The 20,947-nt window shown below is 34.8% G+C and overlaps 3 protein-coding genes across 11 annotated transcripts; 1 reads left to right on the forward strand and 2 right to left on the reverse strand.

Annotated features, from left to right (window-relative positions):
* Positions 1-3,130: 3,130 nt before the first annotated feature.
* On the reverse strand, positions 3,131-5,430 carry LOC114753331 (pentatricopeptide repeat-containing protein At2g13600-like). Its single transcript, XM_028942009.1, has one exon. The coding sequence runs from the start codon at positions 5,391-5,393 to the stop codon at positions 3,276-3,278; it is 2,118 nt and encodes a 705-aa protein (XP_028797842.1). The 5' UTR covers positions 5,394-5,430; the 3' UTR covers positions 3,131-3,275.
* Positions 5,431-9,704: 4,274 nt separating this feature from the next.
* Positions 9,705-11,246, reverse strand: LOC114753335 (mitochondrial inner membrane protease atp23). 3 transcript variants are annotated; one of them, XM_028942024.1, is made up of 2 exons: positions 11,050-11,246; positions 9,705-10,535 (listed from the first exon to the last, which is right to left on the reverse strand). In XM_028942024.1, exon 2 carries the CDS (start codon positions 10,504-10,506, stop codon positions 9,940-9,942), a length of 567 nt encoding a protein of 188 aa, XP_028797857.1. In that variant the 5' UTR covers positions 10,507-10,535; positions 11,050-11,246; the 3' UTR covers positions 9,705-9,939. The 3 variants fall into 3 exon arrangements, with proteins under 3 accessions (XP_028797857.1, XP_028797855.1, XP_028797856.1); XM_028942022.1 differs by having other exon boundaries at positions 9,705-10,540; XM_028942023.1 differs by having other exon boundaries at positions 9,705-10,545.
* Positions 11,247-11,857: 611 nt separating this feature from the next.
* On the forward strand, positions 11,858-20,145 carry LOC114753332 (pentatricopeptide repeat-containing protein At5g24830). Of its 7 annotated transcripts, none has more exons than XM_028942014.1 (8): positions 11,858-12,430; positions 14,317-14,375; positions 14,472-14,620; positions 15,064-15,255; positions 15,643-17,234; positions 18,075-18,502; positions 19,159-19,379; positions 19,950-19,979. In XM_028942014.1, exons 2-5 carry the CDS (start codon positions 14,370-14,372, stop codon positions 17,078-17,080), a joined length of 1,785 nt encoding a protein of 594 aa, XP_028797847.1. In that variant the 5' UTR covers positions 11,858-12,430; positions 14,317-14,369; the 3' UTR covers positions 17,081-17,234; positions 18,075-18,502; positions 19,159-19,379; positions 19,950-19,979. The 7 variants fall into 7 exon arrangements, with proteins under 7 accessions (XP_028797847.1, XP_028797848.1, XP_028797849.1 ...); XM_028942015.1 differs by having other exon boundaries at positions 11,858-12,315; XM_028942016.1 differs by lacking the exon at positions 14,317-14,375.
* The last annotated feature ends 802 nt before the right edge of the window (positions 20,146-20,947 follow it).

Raw genomic sequence — 20,947 nt, forward strand, 5'->3', positions numbered from 1 at the left:
AAAAAAAAAACACTGTTACAAAAAAAACTCCACCGGCAGCCACCACACCGTTGGCCTGCGGCGGCTGTTGGCTGCCGGCGGTCGGCGGCCGGTGAGGGGCTGAGTTTTTTTTTTTTTAAAAAAGAAGACAAAGGGCATTTTTGTCATTTCACTGAATTTCAAAATTCCAATTTGGGAAGGACTTTCCCCTCTGTCCTTACATTTTCTTAGCTTCCCAAACTGGAATTTCATGAATTCCACCTTTTTATTTGTCATTTTCCCTTTATCATATCTATAACTAAAAAACAAGCTAAAATATGCAATTGTTATTGGGTCGGGCGAAGATAAGCCCAACCTTGGCCATCCACACCCCCACCCATTTGTGTGCATAGAAATTATTTAACATTATTATTTTTCTTTATATTTTTTGTACGGTAGAATGATTTAGTGACTATCACAAAGGCTTTTTATGATTTCAATTTTTCATTTATTTTTAATTTTTAACTGATTCATAATTATTGAATGTATATATAATTTTTGAAATAACTAGTTTTGATGTGGATGTTGTTTTTAATGAGAGAAATGATTTTGAATAGCATGAAATAAATATATAAGAGAAATTTCATTTCATAAAATGTAAAAAATATTTCTTTTATTGAATTTCCAAACTAGTCATAGGGAGACATGAATTATTGCTGTCTAGTAGGGGGATACCTTACTATTTTGTCTTTTTTTTTTATATATATATGCATTAAAATATATCGGAAGTGTTATACTCCTCCGGTCCTAAATGTAAGACCCTTATACTAGTGTGTATAAGGATCTTACATTTAGGACTGGAGGAGTATCATAAATAGGACAAGAGGGCTCACTATAAATCTCAAAACATCAACCTCCAAACACAAGAAATGGTGCTCACAAACGATTTATTAAAAACAAACCAAAATTGATAACCTGAACTATTTTTTTTCCTTTGGCCAGCTATAACCTGAACTCTTCAACCATAACAAACCGACCAAATAAGAGAAACTAAAGAAATATTCAAACAAATTTATGTAACATGATGAACGCACATTATTATTAACATGACTATTACCATCAGGGAATCAATTGTAGTACTCATCACAGTAATTAGCACATCATGATACTTATCGAATCTTAACCATTTAAATTTAATATAGGGAGCCAAGATTTAATGTTTAATATTTTTGTTTTTTAAAAATATTTTCTTTTAATAGGCACATAATCCAAAATAAATGCAATATCTTAACTGTAAGGTTTTTTAAAAAATAATTTTTCATTAAAAAATCATTAGTTGAAAATTTTTAATGTAGAACATTAAAATTATATTTCAGTGATTTAGATTTCATTACAACAATACGTATCATGGTACTCATCACTGTGATGAGCACTGATGAGCCCACTTCTTGGAGAAACAGATGAGTAAGCAAGACTTTTTTTTCAATTTCTCCATAAGCATCAATTTTTCCCTGTCTTCTTCGGTATCAATCTCAACATGTTGGAAAAGAAGAACCCTTTTTATTTGACTTTGAACTCTTTATAAAACTCCTTCTTTTTCTCCTTGTTTTTATCATGAGACAGCATCCCCGACCCAAACTTAACATTATAGAAGCAAACTGAGAATATGTTTATGTGACCAAACCCTCCTACCCTTTTGTTTTTTTTCTGCGGTCGTCTGATTCCCCTCTTTCTCTCCATACACGTCCTCATGCATTGGTGATTAAAAGAGTTGAGAATTGTATATGTATGCTGAGAAGTTTCATATTATTTGAACCTGTCTGTTCTTGACAAGTTTGTTTGTGTTTCTTTCATATGATGTGATAGGGTTGCTGGAAATAAAAATACACTCAGAAAGAGGTGAATTTGGTGTATTTTTAATTTGCATTTCTTTATCAGACTCTCCTCATGCCCATTCCTTTCTTTAGTACTAGCATTTGGAACTTAACACGTGACATGTTGGCATGTTGTGCAATATTAATATCAAAGTACCTGATACCCTTTTACCGATAAAATTATTATTGATTCTAAATATAAGAACAAGTTAAAAAGTCAATTCGATCCTAAATATAAGATTATACTTAACTTTATTTTTTTATATTTTTTTATTTATTTTTAAAATAGTCTTCATGTTGATTACACGTATACATTGTTGGTTGATCTCCACTCTCTCCTCCGTCAGTTCCTTTCTTCGATCTCAACTGTCTTCCGCCTTTGTCCATCTCCTCTATGCCTCCTTTTTCTTTCTCATAATATTTTTTTATCTGCTAATTCTAATTTAAAACGCCAGCTCATTTAGTCAAAAAATGTAACTCATTATTATTTATGCCACCTTAGCAAAGTTAACTCCGTTTGTAAAAGTCAGCACCGTCAATAACTAGATGGACTAACCTTTTAACTGTTTCAAAATTTAGGACCAATTTCATCATTACATAATTTAAAATTTAATAATATTGTGATGATATCCGTGAAATAATGGCAAGAAAAAACAGAAGACATGTTTCACTCTGTAGCATATTACTAGCTTGTCAATTTTATTTTTTTAATCTCTTGGATCTAATGCAAAATTATTTTTAATGCACATATATAAATTTTGAAATGCACATCCCCAAATGCTGAATCCTGACTTATAATTACCTAAACTGGGATCAATAATAAGTCAGGATTCAGCTTAACCCTATTTCATTATCTTGAATGCCACAATATATATCTTCTTTAGTAATAATTACTTTCAAATTTTCAAATGAAAGAAACGGATAAGATGAATAATCACCGTCAAGAAATACCTTTGTATTACGCCTGGAGTACATGTCTGGCAACTGAAATCAGCCAATTAAAGGAGAGTTTATATCAAATGATAGAAATACAGCAATTTGAAGACAATATGAGAATCATTGTCAGCGCAGATACCTCAGTATTCCCTTGAGGGGAAAAAAAACAAAAAATCCCGGAGCAGCCATGTGCTTGCATACGCAAGAGATGCCAAAGACTCGTGATTGTTTTTGACTGGTTGTCCTGGCAACCAGACTGAGGACATGATCATATCACCAAATCAAGTGTGTAACTGCAAGAAAGCTGGTTCTCCCCCCCCCCCCCCCCAAAAAAAAAAAAAAAAAAACTGCAGTAACTAGAAGAGTCTGCTCAGAGTTCAACAGCTACTGATTTGTGTACCTTGAAAAGTTGAGATTATTAATGGCTGGTCTTCTTCCAACTCACATGAACAGAAAGGCTGATTGAGAATTGATTCCCTTAAGCCATAATCAAATTAGTTAGATATTTCATCCCATTGCAGCATCTAAAGGCATTTCCGTTTCACAGTGCAAGATTAGTTCAAAGTCACCTTCCTCCTCAATGGAATCGTCATTATCAATAGCTGGCACATAGCCAGCTCGCTTCATCTGTTCCAAGAGAATTTTTAACACTGAATATATGTCCTTTTTCTGAGGATGTCTCTTATCTTTTGCCATGAAAACATGCACATGACTCTGAATTTCAATCCAACTGCAACCAGGCTGCTTGATTACTCCTCGTTGTCTCATCAGTTTCCTTACTCTCACAACATCTTTCCATCTACCAAGCTCAGCATACATATTGGAAAGCAGAACATAAGGTCCTGAGTTCAGAGGATCAATCTCTAAGAGCTTTTCTGCTACATACTTCCCTAATGTAATGTTGCCATGAACCTTACAAGCAGCAAGTAGAGATCCCCATACAACAGAATCAGGCTGCAATGGCATTGCCTCTATCAAATTTTTGGCTTCATCAAGGCAACCAGCCCGACCTAGTAAGTCGACCATGCATGTATAATGATCCTTCAACGGTTCTAAACCATGCTTGGTTCTCATTGTATGAAAATAATGCCGCCCTTCTTCAACCAGACCAGCATGGCTACAAGCACATAGAACTCCTATCATCGTTACATGATCTGGTTTTTCTCCAGAAACCAACATTTTGTTGAAAATTTCAAGAGCCTCTATGCCATGACCATTTTGTGCGTATCCCACAATCATGGCATTCCATGACACATTATCCCTTTCTACCATGCGCTCAAAAACTGCATACCCATCTTCAATCAATCCACATTTTAGGTACATGTCAATGAGAGAATTTCCCACAAAAATATCTGGCTCTCCTATAGACACGAATCGAAGCCCATGCTTTATAATGTGAGCATGAGCCTGTTTACCCAGCTTCAGGTCAGAAAGATTAGCACATGCATTAAGTAGATTTCCAAAGGTGTAATGGGTTGGCCAAATGGATTCCCTTTTTAAGAGGAGGAATAATTTTACAGCCTCTTCATTCTCTCCATTTTGTGTGTAACCTGCAATGAGTGCATTCCAGGAGACCACATTCCTCTCCGTCATATTTGAAAACATCAATCTGGCCGCTTTCACACTTGCTGCCTTTGCATATCCACTGACCATTGATGTTTCAGACACTACGTTCCTGTGTGGCATCCTATCAAATACCAATCTGGCTTCATTTACTCTACTGCATTTGGCATACATATCAACCAATGCATTACCCAACACAAGGTCCTCCCTAAATTTATCACATTTCATCGCACGAGCATGAATTTGCAAACCTTCCTTAATCGCCGACAGGCTGGCGCAAGCACTGACTACACTGGCCAGAGTAATTTCATCTGGTTCAATCCCATTGTTCATCATCCTTGCAAAAACCTGAATGGACTGACTTGCAGGACCATTTTGCTCGTAGCATGTGATCAAACTGTTCCAAGAAACTATATTCCGTTCCACCATGCCATCGAAAGCTTTCTGAGCACAGACCACCATCCCACATTTACCATACATGTCAACAAGAGCAGAACCCATGTAAACATCAAACGAGAAATGAGATTTTGAAATCAGAGCATGGATTTGTACACCCATATGCAGATCCGCTAACCCTGCACAGGCACTAAGAGCGCTGCCGAAGGAATACTCGTTCAGTACAAAATTCTCACCATGCATGCCAACAAAAAGTTTCAGAGCTTCATCAAAGCGATCATGCTGGGCAAAGCCTGATACCATGGCATTCCACGAGCACTGGTCAGACTCCGGCATTGACTGAAAGATCCTTGCAGCCTCATCAAGATTACCAGACTTTGTCAATGCACTCAAAATGGCGTTCCAACTAAAAGTGTTCCTTTGGGGCATATGATCAAACAGCTTGAGCGCATCATCTAAACAACCGCATTTCCCATAGGCATCAATGAGCCTATTCTGGACGAAGATTTCTGAGGAAAACTGGGTCTTAATGACTCGAGCATGAATGCGACGGGTGTCAAGTCCAGATTTTGATCGGATACAAGATTCCAAAAGCTTTGCAAAGGGTGAGGAGTCGAGGAAAGAGAGGTCACCGACCAATTGTTTAACAAAACCATGTCTACCCATTCCATAATTTTCCAGAAAGCAAGCTTTCTATGTTTGTCTACCGCAAGGCCAGGTCCGACACGGTGCTACCCAAAGTCTTCATAACAAATAACTGAATAAGTGATTATATGCAAGTGAGTGGGGAAGGGGTTTCATAGTCAATTGATTCTAGGAAGTGTTTGGCTTACTTTAGAAATGGTTTTCAAATTATTTTTTCATAAATCGAGACAAATTCATCTACATATTTATTTTATATACCTTAAAAATGCTTCTAAAACCATAACTTTATTCTTACTCAAACACTCCTTGGACTTGCCATTTTGACTGGAGTTCATGTGCTTTATGGAAGCTCTCACAGGAAAATGTTTGGGAAAATGACAGTAAAATACCATGTGAATTTCAAAAGGACAAATAAGGCATCTGAATAAGCAAAATGACAAATAAGGCATTGGGTACCAATATGAAATTTTGATTTTTGACCTAATGACCGAATTGCCCTTATTATGTTTGAAAATTGAGGAGATGGAGAAAGGGAGAAATCGCCACCTCTTGGCGAAAGCAATCCCCCCACTTGGCAAAACCGAATCCCCCCACTTGATGAAACCAATCCCTCCACTCAGCTAGTGAAACCGAATCCCCCAACTCGGAGAAACCAATCCTCCCACTCGGCGAAACTAAATCCAAGTTCCTCCAGTCACTGAAAAAGGTTCTCCGAAATCACATTATCGTCGTCGCAGGAGTAACGTGTTTTCGGTGAAATTGGTAACCGTCGCAAGAGTAGAGTGCAGTCATTTGAATATATGTAATGTATCTACCGTCATATGGCTACTGGTTTTTGGTAAATACTGTTACGTGAATAGTATGTTCCATTACACATGTAGTTAGTATGAAAGTTAATGGTTCAATGTTTACTTTGATGTACTTCAGGTGCAATCATTTGAATATATGTAATGTATCTGCTGTTATATGGCTGCTAGTTTTTGGCAAATATTGTTTCGTGAATGGTGCATTACATTACACAAAGTAGTAACTCACTATGAAAGTTGTAAATACCACTATGTGTTTTGTAAAATTCAGCGTGAAATTATATTGTTTTTTATAGAGAATTTACCTCGTCCCTCACAAAAGGTTGCAAAGCCCATTGAAGAAGTAGTAAATATCACTGTGAAATTTGTTATTCCCAATATGTATTTTGTAAAATTCAGTGTGAAATTGTTTTGTTTTTGATAGAAACGTTGCCCAGCTCCTCACAAAAGATTGCAAAACCCGTTGAAAAAGTAGTAAATTTCACTGTGAAAGTTGTTATTCCCACTATATGTTTTGTAAAATTCAGCGTGGAATTGTTTTGTTTTTTACAGAAAAGTTGCTCACCTCCTCACAAAAGGTTGCAAAACCCATTGAAGAAGTAGTAAATCTCACTGTGAAAGTTGTTATTCCCACTATGTGTTTTGTAAAATTCAGCGTGGAATTGTTTTGTTTTTGACAGAAACATTGGCCAGCCCCTCACAAAAGGTTACAAATCCCATTGAAAATGTAGTAACACTCACTGTGAAAATTGTAAATCCCACTATGTGTTTTGTTAAATTCAGGATGGAATTATATTTTTGTAGAGAAAAGTTGCACTGCCTCTTAAAACAGGTTGTCAAACCCCTCGAAGAAGTGGTCAAATTCACTTCGCGAGTTATAAATCTCGTTATACGTGTAGTAACATTATGGGCAAATGATTTAACAATACTTGAAAATCAGGCAGCTTTACATTTCCTGAAAATAGTTTGCAAATCCCCTTACATACAAATCCCCTTGCAAATCGGAGAACCTTTTTCAGCGACTAGAGGAGCTTGGATTTAGTTTCGTGGAGTGGGGGGGGTTCGGTTTCGTTGAGTGGAGGGATTGGTTTCGTCGAGTAGGGGGGTTCAGTTTTGCTGAGGGGAGGGATTAGTTTCACCGAGTAGGTGGATTGGTTTCGCCAAGTGGGGGCAGTTTCTCTTTCGCTGCGTGGGGGGATTGCTTTCGCCGGGAGGAGGCAATTTCTACCTTTCGCTATCTCTTCAGTTTTCAAACATAATAAGGGCAATTCGGTCTTTAGACCAAAAATCAAAATTCTAAATTGGTACCTGATGCCTTCTTTGTCATTTTGTTTATTCAGGTGCCTTATTTGTCTTTTTGAAATTCATATGGTATTTTACTGTCATTTTCCCAAAATGTTTTTATTTTATTTATACCCTTTCTTTGTAAATACTTTCAGAGGAAAATGTTTTATTTGTAAATGCTCTAATTATTTAATTATTTTCATGACTACATTAAAATACCTTTCATGAATACGCTATGATATAAATGACATGCGTGGGAAAATCATATTTATCTTTATACTTAATATAAGACTTTTTCAATTAATTTGATTTGTGATACCCCAAATACACTAAAGCGTGACCGAAGCATAAGGTGCCTTTTTAATTTACTTTTTTCCCATCTATAATTGGTAAGATTTATTTTGTTAATATCAAGTGACACTTTAATTTCATGAATCTTTGTGGGGAAAAAAAATATTCAACATGTCTTTTTAAATGTTCGACTTCCCGGAAATTAATCAACCAATCTTTACAAACTATGAGACTTTTTCAATATAGAAAAATAGCATTGTCATTGATATAAACATGCCTGCACAAAAAATATAAATAGAAGAAAATCATCATAAGTTCAACTTAAATAAAAGGAAAAACCATATTGAAGGTACCTATACTTTCTCTTAACTTTTAATTTGATACCTATGTGTTTTTTTTCCCTTTAATTAAATATTTAATTTTATCTTTTTAGCAACATTAGCTCTTATAACTTTATTCTATTGATATTTTTAGTCTTTACATAAGGATTAATAATGTTAATAGAGGAAAAATAAAGATTTAGTTAAGAACAAAAAACACATAGGTACCAAATTGAAAATTGAAAAAAAGTATAGGTACCTCCAATATGGTTTTCCCTAAATAAAACATGCCTGCCACGAATATACTGGTGCTTTGTGCCTAATACATAAAAATGTTCAAAATTTTGTAAAGAAAACATTTTTTGCAATTCGTGAAAGTTTTCTTCTTGAGTGTATGTATACTACAATCCTCTGATCCTATTTATAGGGTAGAGAGAGAAAATTTTTTTGGGGTCATATTTATAAATCATTTTATTACATTTTTACCATGAATGTGCTATATTGTTTTTCATTTATTATAATATAGGTAGTTATTTTTTTGAAATGTGTATATATATTAAATATGGATAAAGTTAAAAAGTTATTATATTTTAACGAAGAATTAATGCAGTTTAAAGTTTTTCTTAATCTGTGTAAAACATGTTAAAAATACTTTATGAATAGGATCAGAGGAGTACTTTATAAAACCTTCATAAATCAAATGTCCAACTTCCCCTTATATATTACCTTATATAAAATAATAATAATACAGAATTTGTGAAAAATCAACTATAACATGTCATATTTTTTTTTAATTTACAATTAAAATCGCCATCACATCCTTTTCCTGTCGAACAAAATCTTTTTCTTGATAACTAGACTTTTATTCTAGTTTTCATGACAATTAAGAAAACATGAAAGAAAGATCTTGGCTCCAACTTTCCTCACATAGGATATAACATTGAATTTATCTAGTAATGTATATACCATAACTGATTAGCAATTTTAATGACAATACAAACCAGCATAAACGAAAATCTCTTATTATTCCATTCTATACATGCTTCCAAGTCTAACCAATACCCTATTCACCACAGCATCCTACAATTCATTTATAATTTCTATCAAACACTTTCTGTGAACTCAATCTAGCATACTTCAACGATATTCATTTACTATTACGGTCAGCAAATCAACACACATATCATCTATATAAATTAATTTCTATCTAACCATCAAATTGCAAACAATTACCCCAAGAATCACATGGAAATAATTGCATAGTTTCCTAACGATCTTCTTTCCAATACTAATATTTTTTTTTTTTTTCTTTGTGAAGTTTCAAAATCTAATCTTTACCATAAATCACACATCCAAATAAGTCTATTTCCTTTCCAACATTTCACCGACCGTCTAGCATGCACTCAGGATCAAGTCATCAAACAAGAACCTTCATACTTGTTTGTTACAGTAACTCAAACTTTAATCTGCCAACAGTTTATCAAACCTCTTCTGGTGGTCAGAGTTCAAAACCTGTTCTACCTGTTCCCAATCTCATTATGTTTCTCTGCACACAGTTTGAACCTGATGACGAAGTATAAAACCAGATAATAATAAACTCTGAATGCAAGCTGAAACATACTTACACCTGCTTTGAGAAAGAGAAGAAAATAGAACTTCTCTATATGTAATAATATTCACCATTTTTGAATTGTGAAACCCAACTTTATGGGGGAATATAGCCAACTTAATGAATTTTGTAGAATGATGGACATTTCATTTTACATTGGTAAATAACATTCCTGCATTACTACCTCAGATAAAAATTATCCAAAACAAATCAAAACAATCATTCCATAGAGCTGGCAAGCCCCAACGCCACTGAACTTATGGAGCTCTGTCAAAGGGCTGTGTGTCATTGTAACAAACATCCCAAACAGCTTCCATAGCATCCTTGGCGGCTGCTTCAGAGCAATTAGGATTTCCAGACAACGATGCCATAGCTCTTCGTCTTATACATTCTTGTTCATGGCCACGTATTTTCAAATAACCTCGCAGTAGTTCCCGTTTGTAATGACAGTCTCCACTTAGGTGATTGGATCGGATCTCGCTGCAAGCATGATGAGCACAATTAGTCCAATCCAAGTTAGCACCACGGCAATCATCATATGCATGAATCAGCTCATGAGCTAACACTTGGTTGACCTCATCTTGTTGATCTATTTTATTCATGCACACTATAATCCCTTTACCACGAATGTAACCACCACTTATATTTGCCTCACAATTTACAGCTCTGAAGAAATTGTTTGCCACAGGACACCCAGCTTCCTCCAAGCGTTCCCTCAAGAATCTTACAATTGGAGTTTGGAGGCCCTTTTGAATCATGGATTCACATTGCTTCAAGGTTTTTCCAGCACTGTAAACAGACGAGAAAGGCTCTTCCTCTTCCATTCACTCCACTTCAGTTGAGAGACAAGCGCCTATCCTAAACTTAGATTGAAAGATTTTATCAGTGAAGCCTCTTAACAAATTTTACATTGTTACTTTCCAATCAATCAAAATATATTACACTGTTTAAAATAAAAATTTTCGGTTGTAAAGACATTAAGACTACCATCAGACATTAGACTTCACTAGCGAAGTAGTCCACCAGGCGCCACCAGATTGTGACACTGGCAATGCACAAGTATATCAATAGATCCTTCATATATGATATAAAAAAAAAAAAATACCACCAATTACACACACACACAAGGAAATATTCTTTACATATCGGCCAAAACATATATTGAATTTCTAGCTAATTTGAATTTGAATTAGTAATTACCTCCTACACTACAATATTACCAACAATATCCTAAATTCGTATTGAGCAACGCTCTAAACTACTAAGAACTTTTTTTTTTTGGGGTTCAGCAATGGAAGAGCACATCATCGCGCACATCATACAAAAGGTTTGTACAGAAGCAGATGGAAGCACAAATAGATCATAACCTTTAAGCCTGAGCTTCTTTATCGGACGAGGGGGCGCCGCCGCCGATGTCTGATCCGAACCGCTAGAAGTTATGACTCGATGAGTTCCTCCTGAACAACGGCACCGATAGGAAACCGGGGAGATGGAGCGTAAGACTGAGGAATTAGGGAGGGACTACGATAGATCCGTGAAACTAGTGAAAGAGAGCCGAACATGGGCGGCTGAAGACCGGAAAGGGCAGTTTAAGATGTAATTTAGCGTTTAAAATAACGTAATTTATGTGTACAACGTAATTTATTAACAAAATTATTTGAATTAATTTCACCCAAAAAAAATTATTTGAATTAAAACTTGTTTAAATAATAATATGACACATCAAAAGGTCAGCTTGTACAGTTTTAAAACTAAAAGCTAAAAATTAGAAATAGTTACCTCACTTGCAAGGTGGCTTTTGGTTAAAATATAATTTGTTTTTAAAGTCGTGTCAAATATAATTTTTTTTATTGATTAGCTTTATTCCCAACTATTGAGATTTTTAACATTATTCTAAACACACAAAACAACACTTAGGGGCTAAGTTAAAAAATAAACAAACTTTATCTTAACTGTAAATGATGAGTTAATTTTAATTATAAATGTAAAATATCAATTATAAATTTTTTTTTAAATTTTTCTTTTTAATTACATATATTAAATGATTTTTTTAAATTTTTAATACAAATAATTAAAAATATTGTTTTAGAAAAACACGCTATATTTTTTTATAAATAACTAATTGAATCCATTTTTTTTAATATCGATGTATTTCTATTTCCATTAGCCCGAAATCCGGAGAACAAGGAGGTCCTGGGTTCGTTGCTTATTGGAACCAAGTTATCGGTTTTCATGTCAACCCAGCCACTCGAATCCAGATATCCCTTCATTGGTCTTAACAACGGCAAGCGATGTTCGGTCTGTTGGACCCAAGTACATCCGAACCCAGTTCGGCCCATAGCGCAAAACGAATAGGGAACGGAGTGTAAAGCCCTCATCGTCGTCGACGCTCTTGGTCCCTGTCGCCGTCTTTCCGATTGGTTTTCCATCTTGCTTGGCACATTATTCAAGCTAGCCACTGTTACCGGAGGCTTCTCCTTCTTCTAAGGCCCCTTTTTGCCTTCTCTTTTCTTTCCCCACTGAATCCCAGTGTGTCATGTGAATGCTGGCCCTGCGGCCAATAAGGAGAAGCTATCAGGATCCAAGGTTACTCTCATTGCAGATCCGAGTAAGTTTTTGAAACTTAGAAAAAGGTGAGAATTCGGGTCTGGCGATTTTCCATCGGAGGCGATACATTTTTAGTTTTTGTTCTTCTCTCTCGTTCGTTCCTCGGAGGCATAAACTAAAGCAGTTCAATTTAAATCCATGGTAGGTTTTGGTTTCATTTTTCAATTAATTCGAGATTCAGTAGTGCATTAATAGGAGCTCATGTATCCGTTGGGGGTATAATGTTTCCAATGAGAGCATTTGGTATCGTCATTGGCATCCCTTTTGATTTGAGTGTCCTGGGGAAAGGTTATATCTTTTGATTGAGAATAATGTACTAGGGAAGTGTATACTTGTCATGGGTTTGTAGGTGTGATTAGATGACTGTGGCTTCCTCCTCCTTATATTTTATCTGGGTCTAGTTCTATACCATTGGATGTAATGCATATTTGTTTACTTCATTTTATATGTTATCTTAGCATTCAGATGTATTTGAAACATTCATTGTTGCCAATTGTCTTTCATTATTTATGCTCTGCTCATTTCTTTTCGGATGTACTAAATTTATATGGCCACTAGCTGACTTAAAAGGATCCTACCTTGCCTTTTGAGTGAGGGATATTTTGAATTGGCGGTGAGGGTGGTTGGTCTAGTGTGGTCAAAGTTGCATTACTGCTAAGAAGTCAGTAAGTCAAGTAATACGTAGAAACTAACCGGCTAGCGTCAGTTACTTCTCCTAAATATGACAGGAGCATTGTGGGTCAGTTTTTGGTTGTTGAAAAAGTGACGTTGTAAACACACACACATATAAAGTTGCTTTTGCTATGTCTGTTTATCTTATCAAAATATGAAATTTCACATAAATCTATTATCTTAGTATAATTACATCAGATGTTTGTTTGCTTATGTTGGTACCTGTATTCTTCTAACACAGTTATTAGGACTCTATGGTATTTCATTGATCTTTTGGGCCACTATTTAAGCAATATTAAGAAGTTTGAGGTAGTCCAAATCAAGGTTACTGATACTTTCTATGGAGTTTGAAATCAAGGGCAAGTTCCTAACTTATTTTAGTAAAGCAATTTCTGTCCCATTTGTTAGCCATAGTTGCTCATCATACATTCTGTTTTTGGTAACCCAAACCTTTCTGGGATATTGTTAATAATTCTTTACGATGTTAGAGCATAATCTCTTTTGCTTGTTTATAATTCTTCCTTTTGGTGTCAAATCATGCCTCTATTTCAAATAGTCGGAGTTTTAACTCTAGGAAGTGACACATTAGCATTCAGCCACCAACCTTTGTCTAGTTGTGTCCTCCTATCATATTTCACCCCTTTACTCGGTTTTGTGTGATTCTTATATCATTTAGGGATCTGTTCAGTACAGTAATTTTTTACATTCCTAAATATCTTGGATATCATAATTTGATTATCACCCAAAGTAGTGTCATCTATGCCTCTTGGTATCTTGCATGGCGTTGGGCATCTTGGAAACTTGTGTACTAGACACAAACATCCCTTCACATCGAATATATTAAGATGGAGTTTGGCTCCTTTTTGCCCCACCTCACACTCTTTAGGATTTGAATCCCTATCCATCTAATTGTGTCTCCATGCAACCTGTGTAGTTTATTTTATGCTGCACAAAACTATGCATCTTTCTGTTAAGTATGTATTATTTTAGTCATGTATGTCTTTTCCCTGGTATTTATCTTATTAACTTATCATGTTTTATTGTTCACCAATAGTTTATCTTGAATTTGTTTTTGGACACCTTTGATTTTTCATGATTTTCTTGTAACCTCTTAGGCATATGACTAGTGCCAAATGCACTTTTAATGTTATGATCCGATATTGTAATCAGATTTGTTTTGTGTATCAATCTTTTTTTGTTTTTGAATTGATTTTTGAAATCAAACTAATCTTAGCAATTGTTATCTCTATATTGTGCTTGGCTGGCCACATGTTTCACGTGTTTTGCCATATATGTGATAATCAGAGGCTTTTTAACTCTTTGGCTGAAAATTTATTTATTTATTTTACTTGCAGATGGCTCCAATTTGTTTAATATAAATTGACAACAACAAATTTGAGTGAACTGGATGGCAGTGAGTGGAAACTCTTTCTAAAGATTGATGATATATAGCCCTACATGTTGATTTTGTACAGCATTGTGGCTGATTAATTTGTTTTGGTTGTCTCAGCTATTAGCTGCCTTTGGAGAGTCACATTTCCTGCATGTCCGTATTGCTTTCTTGAGATTTTTGAATCAGTTTGAGTGCATCAAGCATGATGCTGCCCAGATCATTGCTGGCATTTTCTGCTCCCAACCAAGGAAGGATAGAAGTGGCAGGTAATTTCATTTAGTTTTTCTCCTTTCTTCTTGTTTTTTCCTTCCCTTTCCTTTTCTTTTCCTTGTTTTTTTCCCTTTTTTTTTTTTTTTTTTTGGTGTGGTGGGGAGGTGGGGGAACCCTATAGTCTATCTTTTACTCTGTTATATTGCCATAAAAGTAAGGTGATGGATAGGGTTTTATAAAGTTATGCCTTAAACAGAAACTGTCATATTGGCATTCAACTTGGCTTGGCTGATTTCCTAAATGGTAAAAAGGGAAGAGATAGAAATCTAAACTATAAATTTGTTACTTGGAGAACAGAGGAATAGTTATCAATATATTTTTTATACCTTCCACCTTTTCTTCTCTGGATTGTCTCCTCTTACACTATACACACTTCTTATGATTGTGGATGCAACTTCTGGCTCACTATTATCTTAATCTTTTCATTATTTATATGTAGGATTCTCTGTGAAGAGTATATGCATTCATCATTTACCAAAGATTTGATGTCAAATTTGGGAAGAGAGTGCCAATTAGATGCTGAAAATCTGTCAAGAGAGAGGAATTTTGGTGAAAAGAACGCGCCACAAGCTGTTTTCAATGCTTTGGATAATATGCTAAAGGACAGTCTAGAGCGTTTGCAGAAGATGAGGTGAGCTTTGATATTATAAATTTTGGAGAATTTGAGAGATGTGTCATGGTAAACTTCAAAGTAGTTCTTTCTAACAATATAACAGGACTATTTGGTTTTTGTTTCATCTCTTTTTTTGCATTTATTTAAAAGTATAAATTTATAGCAATTTCTTTGGGTGGCAGTTTCTTTAACTGTTTTTTGAGGGTTTGTGCCCATTACTTTCTTCTTTGTGCTGTCTCTTCTAAGTCCATGGAAGAGGGAGTGTTTTCTGACAGCAATCTTGGAGAACTACTGACATGTATATATGCATACCTATTTTCTGTGTATGTGTATGATTGTTTCGATGGAAGATGTTATAAATTCCAGAATGAATGACATGTCTGTTTCATACATGAGATTTTGCAGGAAATGCATAACTTTGGCAAAAGTAGATCTTGCGGGATCTACATGTAAACTTAACTACATTGAACACACAACCATCATCAGAATATTGTGCTTGGAAGGTAAATTGGGAGCAGCATTATGGCTTCGGAGCAAAATGGTGCAGAAAGGTTTTCTTCCTGATTCATTTACCCACAACCATCTGTTGAATGGGCTGTGTAAAATGGGTCTAATGGAGGAAGCAGACTGGCTTATTAAACAGATGTTAGAACTGGGCCCCTCTCCCAACCGTGCTACCTACAACACGTTTATAAAGGGTTATTGCCTCACTAATAATTTAGATAAAGCTCTTCATCTGTTTTCGACCATGGCCTATGCTGGTATTCAGCCAAACAGGGTAACATGTAATATTCTTGTGCATGCGTTTTGTGGGAAAGGCCTTTTGAAAGAATCTAAAATGCTTTTTGAAAAATTATTAACTGATGATGATGGTGAAGGAAAACCAGATTTAGTTACCTCTACCATATTTATGGATTATCATTTTAAGAATGGAGCTATGGTTCAAGCTCTTAGTCTTTGGGATGAGATGCTTCAGAAGAATGTAAAAGTAGATGCTGTTGCTTACAATGTTCTAATCCATGGACTTTGTATGGGTCAAAAAATGAATCTTGCTTATGGATATGCTTGTGAAATGATTAAGAAAGGTTTGCTTCCTGATGTGTTTACTTACAATACTCTTATCAGCGCCCTTTGCAAGGAAGGCAAGGTTGATGAAGCTTGCTATCTTCTTGGGGTTATGTCTAAAATGGGAATTATTCCTGATCAAATATCCTACAATATTATGATACAGGGCCTTTGTTTGAATGGATATGCTGTTAGAGCCAAACAATTGCTTCAATTTATTTTGGATTATATAACGGTGCCCAAGCCTTTAATATGGAACCTTGTAATTGACTGTTATGGAAGATGTGGAGATCTTAGCAATGCATTCTTTATGAAAGATCAGATGCTGGCTTTTGGTGTTCCGCCCACTGTATTTACTTATAATGTATTAATTAATGCGCAAGTGAAGATTGGGAACTTTTATGATGCTTATTCTCTGAAGGAAGATATGGTTTTAAATGGTGTCTATCCTGATGTGGTTACTTACAATTTGTTGATTGGTGCTGCTTGCAATTTAGGCAACCTTAGTGTTGCACTTCTATTAGTTGATGAGATGCTCAAAATGAGATATGAGCCAGATTTGATTACTTACACTGAACTAATTAGAGGGTACTGCATTAGAGATAACATAAAAGAGGCAGCAGAGCTTTTTGGCAAAATACAGAAATCTGGTTTATTGACCGATCATGTTCCAGTTCAGATTCTTTTTAACAAATACTGCAAACTGGAAGAACCAGTCATGGCATTTAACTTTTATCAGGACTGGTTGATGAGTAAGCATTGCTGTCATCTTCACTAAATACGTTATTATGCCCATTGATTTAGACATTGCGGAGTCACACTTTGGAAAAGAAAGCTGTGCTTGATTGAAAGTCTTCTTTTGGTTTCTGGAGCAGACTTCAACTAAAATGTGCTTCTCATGTTTGGGCTCATATGAGTGACAAATGCTCTAGGTGCGTGTCTCTGCAAACTACTTGTACAATATGATTCTATTTGATGAAACAGTCTTGTCACCTTTTCAATCCTTTTGCTGAAAACTGTGCCTAGAAGTTTAAATATTCTCTCATCTGGGTTAATTATTCTAGATTTTCTAATCATAGTAATCATTATTGTGCAATAATTGCATGATGCAATCTGATGCATATGGTGACTTTCATGTGCTTGAATTGTTGCTGCACGCATTGGTGAAAATTCAGCAAGAACTGAAGAATTTTGTGATTCTGCTATTTGCACTTCATCCTATTTTGAGTCTGTGCCGCAGATCACACTTTTGTAGTTTGCTGTTGGTGTGTCAGCTGTTAACGCATATCATGCTCACAAAATTTAAAGCCAAAAACTTTATTGGTTGGGGTATTTCTTGCTGTTGTACTTTGAAAATATTGCAAGATATTTTCACTTCGTTTTTGAACCTTAGTGTTAGGTACACTTTTCAATTCCCAAAAAAAGAAAATATATTATTTGCAATTGACTGCGACTTGACATGGCTTTGACCAGTTATGTTCTTTTGAAGATACTGAACTCAAGCTTAGTTTGATTTTGGATAATTATAGTTACCGTGGAGAACAACTTGATATTGGAATCTGTCGTAATAGAACCACAACAGAGTAGTAATAACATACAGTGTCGTTTTCCTCAATTCTCGTCTCCATTTTGCTGTATTGGTTTGGAGATTTCAACATTGAAAGTTGTGCTTTTTAAATTGATCGGAATCTTATTTATTGCCCAAAGTTCAAATTTTTCTTAATCTAGACACTGATCTCTGCCCTGTTTTTTTGAACTTGCGACAATAATAGTTAAACAAATTGCTGGATTTGGTGAGAACAATGGAGTTTACTGGTCCCATGTTTTACATACAAGCATTTCTGGCTTTCGTGGATTATGTTGTTGATCAAAAGTTTGAACCTAAGATGTCCTGCTAACTACTGACAACCTTCACTGCTTGTCCACACCTAGTAGCTTTAAGCACTCTGGGATTTTTTGGATTTGCTGGTTCTCGCTTGTGTGGAGTGACATTTTGGTCATTTTTGGAATGCAGCAATTTCCAGATTCATGTAGATGGTACCAGTGGATAAAAATCAGTTCAGGTGTCACTATGCTGCTGCTCAGATTGCTTTGAAATCTTGTTCTCGTTTCAAACATGGTCATGACGATATTAGAACAGTGAGCAGTGAACGTACGGGAGGGAAAGCACGACGTGAAACTGTAGTTCCTCATAAATGTGGTGAGCATCATATGCCTTAAGCTCGAGAAGTTTCTTGGACTAAACTTACAAATTAATGGAAGAGTGTTAAAAGCTTACTGGTTTATCTCAAGGGATTGCTAAAAAATTACACAAAAAACGTAGTGCTGTCTTTTTGTTCAGCGACTGTGCACATTTGCAGTTATAACTAGTGAGATTTTGAATTAATAATAACAATTGATTGCTTAGGAAAGTGAAAGGAACAGATAATTGCTGTTGAAGTATTTGGTTGCTGGACCTTTCGCAGTTGTCTGTAACTCCTCCATTTGATGATAACTTTTCCTGCTGGTTGATGTCTTTCTTTTCTTTTCTTTTCTTCTCTTTTTTGGTTAAAATGATGTCTTTCTGTGGGTTAACTTTCAGCCAAACCAAAGCAAGCATTTCAAATTTCTAGGCAATGGATCGATGATGACTTATACCCAAGTAAACATTTATCCTGGAATTGGAATCTGCAGCATCAACCCACATATTGATCTCTGCTAAATACTAATTTTCTATATAAACTTGACATCATTGAATTAAAGATGAGATAGAATTGCACTTTTATTCTTCAAAATGATGACCATTATTGTTTATTCCTCTAAAGAGGCCAAGGAAGTTTTGTAGGTTTGTCCGTGTTTGATGCTTTGATTTTACAGGGACTCTATCTTCCATTCTTTGGGATAATCCTACCTAAATTCATTATTATTTTATGAATCATAAGGAACGTTGGGAAAAAGTGGCACTTCGTTACATGAAGGATATCGGGATGATGCAGCATTGTCATCAACATCTGGAGTTTTGGAATAAGAATCGGAATTATAGTCACTAATTCATATTGTTGATCGAATGCCTCAAACTGCGAGTCTGCGACCTTGAGGTGGGTGTGCTTTCGTATTTGTATTATTGTCATGTATGGGTTCATATGACTTGGTTTGGCTTTGATAGCTACTTGTGGTTGACAAATAAAAGGTAAGAATCTGGTGAAGTTCTTTAGGTGTTTGCTATAAGACATAATTATGTGGATGGAGAATATGAATGACCATGTAGTTCTGATCCATAAAAAATATATTAATTGAAAACCCTTCTAATTTACACCTAAAACTCATACTCGGAACCTTTTCCCCTCGCTTCCTCTCCTCCTCATACCACCCGTTATATCAAATTTTGAACGGACTAAATTTAACATTTTATAAAATATTTTTCTTCTTTCTTTTACTGTACTTCTAACTTGTCTTATTTATTTTATAATTTAACATTTCAAGAATAATTCTATAAAATATTAAATATGAATTTTTCAAATTTCGATCCAATGGTTGGAATAGGATGTGGAAGAGGATTGGATGGGAAAGATAATAAAGAGAAGCTGATCCAGATTTGTTTGCATAAATAAAAATTCATGTTTTGTTGACTTGGAGCTTTGTTTGATTTTCTATTTGAATACATACAGGACTTTAGCCACATGAAGCTTCCACAAATTCAAAATACATCAAGGGGATGAATCCCATTCAGAGTGGCAAGAGACGTTTAGAAATATAGGCTGGAAATTTAGCTTTACCATGTGGAAAAATTAATTATTGGCCAGAAAACAAGTATAATTTTATGTATTGATTGACCATATGGTTCTATTTATATTTATTTTGAGGTTTTTTTTAATAATTTTTTATTAGTCTTTAGTGGACTTGTTCGAGACTTCATAAATCTTGAACTAGGCATATCAAACGGATGAATTAGATGCCCAACATATTTTGCTATACAGAATTCTTGATGAATGATGCGTGTTCAATGTTACATGCATGGTATAATGGCTTATTAAAGCATAGCGAACGTTTCGTTTTTCCTTTCAATATTTTTTCTTTTTAAATTTATATTTTTAAATTTTATAAAACATTTTTAGTTGTTTAATTCTAACAACAGTAGTAAAAAAAAAGAAGCTAAAACGTTAAAATTTTAAATGTGAGAATATTTTAGGTTGTTAACATATTAATTTTCAAAAGAATAACAATGATTATTATAAAAAAATTATTATTTCAGACTAATATTATTAGGATTAAAAAAATTAAAAATAAAAATACATTTTAAAATTGAAGGACCGAATTGAAATCTTAAATAAAATTAGAGGATTAAAGACGTATTTTTATCTTAAAGAATTCTAAAATACTAAAATGTTTTTGGATTAGAAAGCGAATTGTTTTTGCAAAGTAGAATGCTAATGTTACAATAGTACTAATAATACTAACAAGCCATTAATTAAGATAGTAAGATATCTCACTCTTTAAAAAAATAAGATCAACATGAGTCGGGTCTAACAAAACACGTAATGAACCAAAATTTAAATCCCTATAAAAAAGTGTGTTCACATTTAATTCCCAATTATATCTCGAATAGGATTACTTATAATAAGAAGATATCTATATGTATTTTCAGAGAGAGAGAGAGAGAGAGGAA

Source organism: Neltuma alba, unplaced genomic scaffold (assembly GCF_004799145.2).
Source record: "Neltuma alba isolate B1F8T4 unplaced genomic scaffold, ASM479914v2 tig00007855_pilon, whole genome shotgun sequence".
NCBI lineage: Eukaryota > Viridiplantae > Streptophyta > Magnoliopsida > Fabales > Fabaceae > Neltuma > Neltuma alba.